Here is a 10,000-nt window from a genome sequence, read left to right as displayed (position 1 = left end):
CCTAATAGGGCCTGAAACCAAAGCATAGTAGCAACACACAGTTTAACACACAGTATGCTATTCAGTCTCCTGTTAGGTGAGTAAGTGGCGTGTAGACCAGTTGTAGTGATCCTGCTTGCAGCTCACACTGCAGCCATTTTGTGCAATTAAGTTGTTTGTGTTCATGGGGAATTTTCTCCCGAGGTGACCCCAGTTTAATGCCTTTATGCAATTACCTCACCCATGTGCTTTGAATAAGCGGGACACGCTCAGAGCAGAGCAGAAACACTGCTCTCTCTTTGTCTGAAAAGTCAGAAGTTGCTGTCAGAGCCAGAGAATAAGACTCCTTTGTTTACAGTTGTTGCTCTTGACCAAAAAAAAACCCTTCTATTTTGTCACATAGCTGTGTAATACAGTATGTGTAGTAGTGTAGAGTTGTACCTTAATGTGTTCATGAACTATCTTTCCATGAGGTTCATAATTTGGGTGATGATTTGTGAACTGAATATGATGCCAGATGAGGGAACTGTGAACTTGTCCGTTCTGGTGTCTATGAAAAGTCTCTCTCTCTCTCTCTCTCTCTCTCTCTCTCTCTCTCTCTCTCTCTCTCTCTCTCTCTCTCTCTCTCTCTCTCTCTCTCTCTCTCTTCTGATCTCTCTTCCTCCTTCTTGCACAGATAAACGAGAGAGCTACTGCTTCACACGCTTTGAGAACGGCAAGTGTTCTCTGCCGCAGGCCTTCAACACCACCAAGGCCAAGTGTTGCTGTAGCAACATGCCCAAGGAGGGCTGGGGAGACCCCTGCGAACTCTGCCCCAAGGAGACAGATGGTAAGAGGGCTACAATATACTACAGTATTCATACTCTACAGCAGTGGTTCTCAAACTTTTCCCATCATCCCCCCCTTCGGAGGGTCTGGATGCTTCCGAGCCCCCCCGAAGCAACAGCAGTACTCGCGCAGACTGATGTTACGATCTCTGCGCTGTGCAGAATCAAAGGAAAGGTTCATTTCCTATATGAGAATTAATAACATAATGTTATAATTGATGCTGAAAACGTATTGGCTTATTGGCAAGACAGGAAATAATTTCCTTGCGGAAAAAAACCCCCAAAATCAGATGTCACACGCCCCCCCCTGCGATGCCTCCTCGCCCCCCCAGGGGGGCTCACGCCCCACTTTGAGAAACACTGCTCTACAGTAACAGCATGCATGTCAAACTCAGGCCCGGGGGTCAAATTTGGCCCACAGAGTCATTTTGTTTGGAGATCAGCCCAAATGTGTATTACAGTTGGCCCACACACACCATTAATATGAGTGAGTCCAGACCAGTAATGTCTCTCTCTCACACACACACACACACACACACCAGAATATGTGCAGGGCAGGCACATTTGATCTACTGTGCCATATATGAGTGTTCATGAAATTTGAGTGAATGAGTGTACGTGAAATTTGCCTTTGAGTCTGGCCCGCGACTTTGTCTCAGATTTTGATTATAGCCCACTGTGAATTTCAGTTTGAATTAGAATTTTAGTTTGACACCCCTGCAGTGTTACTCGCAGGACTCGTGTTCAAGCTGGTCAAGCTGGGTGGGGAGTTGGTCAGTATCACAGACATGCGACTATCATAGCTGGGAAGGCTACGTTTCATTTGAAGTATGATATGGAACACTCCAAAAAGAATACACAATGCAATACAATACCATTCAAAATCTTTTATAGGAGCACATGGTTGGGTTGGGAATGGGATGCCAAAATTTGGCTGATACAGGAAACTGTCCTTAACCATTTTCTTTTTTCATATAGAATACACTTCTATTCCACTTTTTACAAAAGGAATTGTAGAACCGTGTAGAAATTGATAGTGAATGCCATGTCATACAGCAAAAAGATCTGTAAAGGTTTTAAATGCTTATTTCTGTCTCCTTCCACACTAAAGCTGGCTTCAAGGACCTGTGTCCATTTGGCTTTGGAATCATCCCTGGCTTTGACGACTCGCGTATAGGTAAGGGTTCACCTGATTCCCCTGGAATTGCACATTCTTGTCATCATGAGCTCCTGGGGAGTCTTAAACAGGCCGATATGGAAACACATATACGCACATCCTTTAACATAGGCAGAGGCGTATCTTGCCACCAGGCAAGACAGGCAGCCGCTTGGGGCCCCCAAGCCCCTAGTTAGTGAATAACAGCCCACACGTTACCACAGTAGTGGCTATTTTGGTTCAAATGTTCATTCTTTTGCATTTTCGCTTGGGGCCCCACCTGACCCTAGAATCGCCTCTGCATATAGGCCAGTGAGGAGGAACCTCATCTGATTTTGTGATCATCCGTATTCATATGGCTTTCCTACCTTCTACCTCTCTTCTTTCTTTCTTCTTCCCTTACTGTCCTCCTCTCTTCCTCTGCTCTCCCTCTCTCCATCACTCTCTTCCGCTCCCTTCTTACCCTCTATTTTTCTTTCTTTCCTCCATGTCAATCTACTCCCTCATTCTTGTTTTCCTCTTTCATTCACTTTCTCTCTCTCCACCTGCTTCTCTATCTCTTTTTATTGCTCTTGTTTGTGCTCTCTCTGTCTCTCTCTGTCTCTCTCTCTGTCTCTCTCTCTCTCTCTCTCTCTCTCTCTCTCTCTCTCTCTCTCTCTCTCTCTCTCTCTCTCCTGCCTCCTTGGCCCCTTTATTCCCCATTTCCTGTATCTGTCTGTGTGTCTGTCTGTATCAGACCTGAATGAATGCGTGGAGAATCCCGGCATCTGCTTCAATGGCCACTGCATCAACACGGACGGCTCCTTCCGCTGCGAATGCCCCATGGGCTACCGGCTGAACTACACCGGCGTGCACTGCATCGGTGAGGAAGAGAGAGAGACCACTCCTATTCACTTGCAGTGTCTTTAGTGTGGGTTATTACCTGTACATGTAGGAGCGGGAAAGCTTATGCCAGTGGTTCTCAAACTTTTTGTGTGAAGTACCACCTGAGAAAATATTGAGCTCTCCGAGTACCACCTTGACAACCAACATTAGAATATCACAGTAAAGGAATCTTCCATATTCATTTTTGCCAGTCAATCCAGGGTTCAAAATGGCATCAACAGCTGGTCCAAGTTTGTTTTTAAATTTCTTGCTTGCCTAGTAGGCCTATTATTCTGCAATGTGTTTTCAGATTCATGTAATTCAATATTACAAAATCTGAGACCAAAGACACATTTTCAACTGCAACAACTTGATCAGCCTTCAAATCAATGCACAAAAAATAATTCTTCCAAGTACCACCAGATATGTCTCAAGTACCACCAGTGGTACACGTACCACAGTTTGAGCACCACTGGCGTACGTATGCAGTATAGGGAAGGTGAATTTACATTATTCTGAGATCCATAAATGCTGCCTCCACATACACTTCTTGTTCATTCAATGCTGTTAAGTTTAGTTAGTGTGGCACATGACTGTGGCCTGGATAGTCAGTACATTAAAGACAAAATGTAGGTGTCAGTTCTACAGTCCTAGTTATTTGATTGGTGTTGGAAGGAAAATAAATATAACACACAGATCATGTAATAAAACTGGTAGTTTACAGTACCGGTAATTGGACTGAATGTGATAATGGTAGAATTAGGAATTGGTTACCATTATACTCCTGTGTGTGTGTGCGTGCGTGCGTGCGTGCGCGCGTGTGTGTGTGTGTGTGCGTGCGTGTGTGTGTGTGCGTGTGTGTGTGTGTGTGCGTGCGTGTGTGTGTGTGTGTGCGTGTGTGTGTGCGTGTGTGCGTGTGTGTGTGTGTGCGTGCGCGCGCGTGTGTGTGTGTGTGTGTGTGTGTGTGTGTGTGTGTGTGTGTGTGCGCGCGCGCGCGCGTGCGCGCGTGCGTGCGTGCGTGCGTGCGTGCGTGCGTGCGTGCGTGTGTGTGTGTGTGTGTGACTGCCTGCCAGACATTGATGAGTGCCAGGTGGGGAACCCCTGTGGAAATGGTACCTGCACCAATGTGATCGGGGGCTTTGAGTGCAACTGCGACGAGGGCTTCGAGCCGGGACCCATGATGACCTGTGAAGGTAGGTCCATTTCTAGCTTAACATGATTATAACCATTGAATTTATTTTGGGGGGGGTCTTTTAGGGGCCCTTTATACTAGCATGATTATCATCGACTTTCAAATATCTTCTAGACTTGGTCTGACCAAGGGCATAACAAAGAGGAGTTCCAGATTTTTCCAGAGCCCAGACACGATATTTGTATTGCTCCTGGCCTGACTAGAAGCAACGCTGAAGGTGTTGCATCACTAGGAGGGCACCGCCTGGCTACCTTCATACATACCTGGGTATTTTGATAAACAAATGCCTTTCCCTTCATTTGTGCCTTTCGTTTAGACGCAAACAGAGGGTTTTCCTCTAAAAACAAAGCTTCAAAACAAAAACAAAAACCCCACAGCACCCCCATCATTCTTGATTATGCAGCATACAGTATTTATCTAGATGCTGGATAAAGGAATTAGGTTGGACCAACACAATACCAGTTTTAACACTTCCCATGTCCTAAGTTTGTTTTTCACAAAATTCCATGAACACATTCTATAAATATAAATTAATATTCAAAATAAGAAGTTCAAATTGTTCATTTGAAAGGGTGTACACCTTATACCAGAAAATCCTATTCATTCTCTTCAAATGTATTTGTAATATGCGTAGGTAAACGGATGTTTGAATGGCCATCAAATTTCGTTGCCTAGTTTCATGTGAGGAATGTGAAAGCCAAGAGCAGTGTACCAGCAGTCTTGTCAGATGTAGAAACAAATTCCTAGTTCCGATAAATGCCAGCAATATATCACATTTACAGGATGCTCAGTGCGGGAAGTTTAATGTCAGTGCTGTTAAGTTTCTGATGTAAAGCGCAGATGTCTGTCAGTGTGTCTGTGTAATAATAATATAGGAGTCACATGTCACATGCAATAGTTTTCTTTTTGCCAGAAATCTACCATGAAAATACTTCCACAGGTGAGGAAAATGTGTATTGGGAAATGTGATCGCCCAGTTAATTGCAACATAATGGACATTTAATGAAGGGTGTTTAATTCAATCTAGCCTGCGTATTACATTACCCAGAATTTGTTTTAATTTGACACACAAAGCGGTGACAGACTTACACACAGCTATACACCATACTGCAGAGGGAAAAAAACGAATTTCTGTTCTATTTCTTCTAATTTACAAAAGGATTGTTTTTACATGGAAAACCCAGGCAGTAGGAGCCCCCATGGTTGCCTCAGACTGTGACACATTCCACTTCGTTCCAACTGGTGTTGTGTAAGAGAGGTGGCTGTTGTGCCCCTACTCTTAGTTTGCTAGTGTGGAGCAGCATACAGGAGCTGACCATGGCTCTGTGTAACAGATGCCAGCTACACGTAGCATAGCACGTTCCGGAAAAGATCAGAGACCTGTGGTCGAATGAAAACATTTCAGATGCATCAAAGCGAAATTGTTAAAAACCCTCCGAGGGCCCTGACGTCAGCCATGCTTCCAACACCACAAAAAAGATACATGAGATAATGCCCCCCATTCTGGACTGCCTGTAAAGTTGCGGGTTCAAGACTGAGCAGTAGGGCTGTAACGATATTGTATCGAACCAAGAAATGGTGATACGCAGAGTCAAGATAATGCATTGCGATGCAAGGAGACAGTATTGTGATATGCCCTTTCAAAGTTTTGTGACCCTTCAGTTCAGAAATCAACCACACGATATGATTTAATAGTGTTTCCAAGCTTCAAATCATCATCATAACAATATGAAAACTTTTTAAAATTATTGTCTCTTGTAACCTATTCTACCTATCAACTATCATAGTTTCTAATCATAATTTTAATTTTATAATGTAAGCAAATGTGCCAACGTTTGTCGAAATCGTGCTATGCACCAAATCGTGAGTGTGAGTGTGAGTGTGAGTGTGTTGTGACAGCCCTACTGTGCAGCATCTTTGGTCCGCATGCAAAAGCAATTTAGGAGCCACAGGAGGGACCCATACCCCCCCCGGAGGAGCCATGTGGCTCATGGAAAGGGAAGAATGAAAAACAAGTTTACTTGTGTGATTTTTATTTTCAAATGTTTTTGTTGTTGCTTTTTTTAAACGACGTCGCCCTGCCTGTCAGCAAACACATGCAATCAAGTGAGGTTGGCCTTTTCGTGGCAAGAAACAATAACATCATCGCACTTTAAAAAAACAAACATCTCAAAAAGTCGGCTTGAACTTTTACAAGTAACATGGTGAGGGCACGCCACTTCACCCTGCCAGTAAAGCTGGAAGAATAGGATATCTCTCTGCCTCTCTCTTCGAAATAGACCGGTGTTTCTCAAACTTTTTCAGACCGAGGACCACTTTGTCCCCCACAAAAAATATTGGGGACCACCTGTCAACTGAATTGGCAGTTGATGGATGCTAATTTGACACTGCTATTTTTTATGCAGATCACTTACTTTTTATTCACATTATAAGCCTGTCTTATTGTGTTGAAAATGTTACAAATATAGCCTACTGCTAGCTTATCTTGGAAAAGTAGAAATCCCCTCGCGGACCACCTGAGCTCTGTCGCGGACCAGTAGTGGTCCCCGGACCACACTTTGAGAATCACTGAAATAGACGATTACACATCTAGCACATTGGTAAATAGCTAAATATTTGTTGTTGCCTTTAAAGTTTTCATTCATTCATTCATTCATTCATTCATTAATTCATTCATTCATTCATTCATTCATTCATTCATTGATTCATGTGTTTTCATAATGTTTTGTGTCTTCTTCCTGCTTGTTAAGACGTTAACGAGTGTGCTACGAACCCGCTGCTGTGTGCCTTCCGCTGCATCAACACCTATGGCAGCTATGAGTGCAGCTGCCCCGCAGGATACACGCTCAGAGAGGACGGACGCATGTGCAAAGGTACAGACACTCACATTTGTATATACTCTAACAATACACATACTGTATAGATACAGTAATGTGCATCTTATAACAAAGGAGGATGGCTGGAGCATTGACGGAGCAGATTGTGAGTTATTAGTAGCGCATAGAAAATAGGCTGCTTTTCTCATCATAATGTATGTAAGATATACAGTACTGTTTGAAGTAATAGACACTGGTGTAAGTAGGATTGGCAAATACTGTATATCTGTCCAATGGGCACAGATGAGCATCAGCATATATTATATTATATTATATTATATTATATTATATTATATTATATTATATTATATTATATTATATTATATTATATTATATTATATTATATAATTTTATTATATCATATAACATAACATTATAGTCCACCACAGACCTGAATTGACGGGCCACACCCTGGCTTTGGGCCATGACCACAAGTCAACCTGGAGCAGAGTGGAAACTTATGATATATGAACACCATGTCACACTTGATCCATAACTTCATATTTTGTTAATCAAACCGTTCTAGTATTTGCACTGGAAACGAAGAAACTTTCCTAACCCAGTGCATACTTTAAAGACTTAGCTACTTCCACCTTCCACTCCGCCATCAATAGTTATCAATGAAATAATTATATCCCCTGTCTATCTGTCTCTGTGTGTCTCCCTGTCTCTCTCTCTCTCTCGCTCTCTCTCTCTCTCTCTCTCTCTCTCTCTCTCTCTCTCTCTCTCTCTCTCTCTCTCTCTCTCTCTCTCTCTCTCTCTCTCTCTCTCTCTCTCTCTTTCTCTCTCTCTCAGACCTGGATGAGTGTGCGGAGGGCCTGCATGACTGTGAGTCTCGTGGCATGGCCTGTAAGAACCTCATTGGCACCTTCATGTGTGTGTGCCCGCCAGGCATGACGAGGCGCCTGGATGACGAAGTGTGTCAAGGTGAGTAGTGGGCCTGGAAGGGTTCACCTCTCTCTGTCTCTCTGTCTCTGTCTCTCTCTCTCTCTCTCTCTCTCTCTCTCTCTCTCTCTCTCTCTCTCTCTCTCTCTCTCTCTCTCTCTCTCTCTGGCCAAAGAGGGTTGACGTAGCGTCACCGTCTGCTGACTTTGAGAGGAAAGAAAATCAATTCAATAATTTGATTAGATGTTGGATGTTGTTCTTCCTGGCAGTAATATTGTACAAACTTAATGTGAGATTTCCAATGTGTATTTTACTACTTGTGACTTTTCCCTCTCCCCCTTTCCCTCTCTCCCTTCTTCTCTATCTCCCTATCTTGTTTCTCTATCCGCCTCTCCGTTGGTCTCCCTCACCTATTCTCTCTTGTTGCTTTCTCTCTCTCTCTCTCTCTCGCTCTCTCTCCCTCTGCCTCTCTCTGTCTCTGTCTCTCTCTCTCTCTCTCTCTCTCTCTCTCTCTCCCTCTCTCTCCTCCACAGATGAGAATGAGTGTCGCACTAAGCCTGGTATATGTGAGAATGGCCGCTGTGTGAATACCATTGGCAGCTATACATGTGACTGTGGGGAGGGCTTCCAGCCAGACTCTACCCGTACTCAGTGCTTAGGTGAGTTCAACATGGATACCCCACACAGCACAGTAGCATTTTCGCACACCGCAAAGATTATTCAATTCAGCCTGCAAACAGTTTTGGTGAGCTGAACATGGACACACGTGCAACACAAAAGCTTTTACATAGTAAAGATTAGTTCTGTTTCACAGGTGCTAGGAGTACTACTTGAGTCTGTATTGAAGAAATGTAATCCTAAGAGATTAGGGATGGTACTATAGTTTTTGTTTGATTTCCAGTATACAGTATGTGCTTCTGTGCAATATACAGAAAATTCAACTCCTTCTTTTACTCTTTCATATAAATCTGGTGCAAGCCCTAAAAAACATCCAAAACCATATGCAAAGTATGTTTTGTATTTACCAAGCCAGATAGCAGTCTGTTTTAAGGCCAAAGCTGGATGGGCTGTTCAGTTCGAAAATTGATCAAATTTTGCCAAATAAAGGTGCAATCTGCAAGTCTTTACAGATGTTTTTTGTCTTTCACTGAAAGTCTCCTTCAGGCCATTTCTCCCTTCTTTCTTTGTTGTCTCTACGTGAATGCACACTTGTGAAATAAAGCAAGTGTGTGTGCCTAGTTCTGGCTCTTAAGATGAGAAACAAGCAGAGATGTATGAGCCAACCCATACACTATGCCTGCCATCACCTCCACCGAGTGGAAAGGAGAGCTGTCGCTAAACTGGTTGCTGCACTGAAATACACTTTTGCCATAATCAGAACCACTGTCTTTTGCATATGCACAAACAAACATGGAACTTTCAGCCTTTATTCACTTTAAAAAAACCTATAAAATTTACGGATAAAACGTTTTTGTATTTTGTATGCATATTCATTCAGTGGTTTTCCTGGTTCTCATCGTATACGTACTGTATATCTGTGTATGTGTCTGTGTGCCCATCTGTCTGTCTGTCTGTCTGTTTGTTTGTTTGTGTGTGTGTGTGTGTGTGTGTGTGTGTGTGTGTGTGTGTGTGTGTGTGTGTGTGTGTGTGTGTGTGTGTGTGTGTGTGTGTGTGTGTGTGTGTGTGTGTGTGTGTGTGTGTGTGTGTGTGTGTTTTCACATCTCTGTGTGTGTATCTGTACCTGTATCTGTGTGCTTCTGCTTATGTGTGTATCTACAGTACACCCATGCAGTTTATCGGGAGAGCATTTGCTTACGTGTATATCTGTACCTGTATCTGTGTGTGCAGATTACCGTGAGGGCTTCTGCTTCACGGAGGTGCTCCAGACCATGTGCCAGATGTCCTCCAGCAGCAGGACCCCCTCCACTAAGTCCCAGTGCTGCTGTGACGGGGGCCGCGGATGGGGCAACCAGTGCGAACTCTGCCCCCTGCCCGGCACCGCCAAGTACAAGAAGCTATGCCCACATGGGCATGGTTACTCCACTGATGGCAGAGGTTAGACATTCACTTGTGTTGCATATCATAAAATAGGGTATTTACTCTACACTATTATGGTGTTTTAAGTTAATTAATAATTATCAATAATGCAGTAATTGTGTCCGCATAGACATGGCTACTTAATGATGGAGGTGGCACATTCACTTTAGTCATACGTATATAA

The 10,000-nt window shown here is 43.5% G+C and overlaps 1 protein-coding gene across 4 annotated transcripts in view; it reads left to right on the top strand.

Moving 5' to 3' along the window:
- LOC134458306 (fibrillin-2) overlaps positions 1-10,000 on the top strand; it is a 174,354-nt gene that overhangs the window by 139,760 nt on the left and 24,594 nt on the right. For all 4 annotated transcript variants that reach the window (XM_063210537.1, XM_063210535.1, XM_063210538.1 and 1 more), the window contains 8 exons: positions 656-808; positions 1,918-1,983; positions 2,699-2,824; positions 3,900-4,019; positions 6,769-6,891; positions 7,690-7,821; positions 8,313-8,438; positions 9,628-9,834. In XM_063210537.1, coding sequence (XP_063066607.1) covers positions 656-808; positions 1,918-1,983; positions 2,699-2,824; positions 3,900-4,019; positions 6,769-6,891; positions 7,690-7,821; positions 8,313-8,438; positions 9,628-9,834 — 1,053 coding nt within the window. The remainder of the gene's footprint in view (positions 1-655; positions 809-1,917; positions 1,984-2,698; positions 2,825-3,899; positions 4,020-6,768; positions 6,892-7,689; positions 7,822-8,312; positions 8,439-9,627; positions 9,835-10,000) is intronic.

The sequence above is a fragment of the Engraulis encrasicolus genome, chromosome 11, assembly GCF_034702125.1.
Source record: "Engraulis encrasicolus isolate BLACKSEA-1 chromosome 11, IST_EnEncr_1.0, whole genome shotgun sequence".
Classification (NCBI taxonomy): domain Eukaryota; kingdom Metazoa; phylum Chordata; class Actinopteri; order Clupeiformes; family Engraulidae; genus Engraulis; species Engraulis encrasicolus.
Note: the sequence above shows the minus strand (reverse complement) of the source record. Positions and strands in the feature narration are given on the sequence as shown.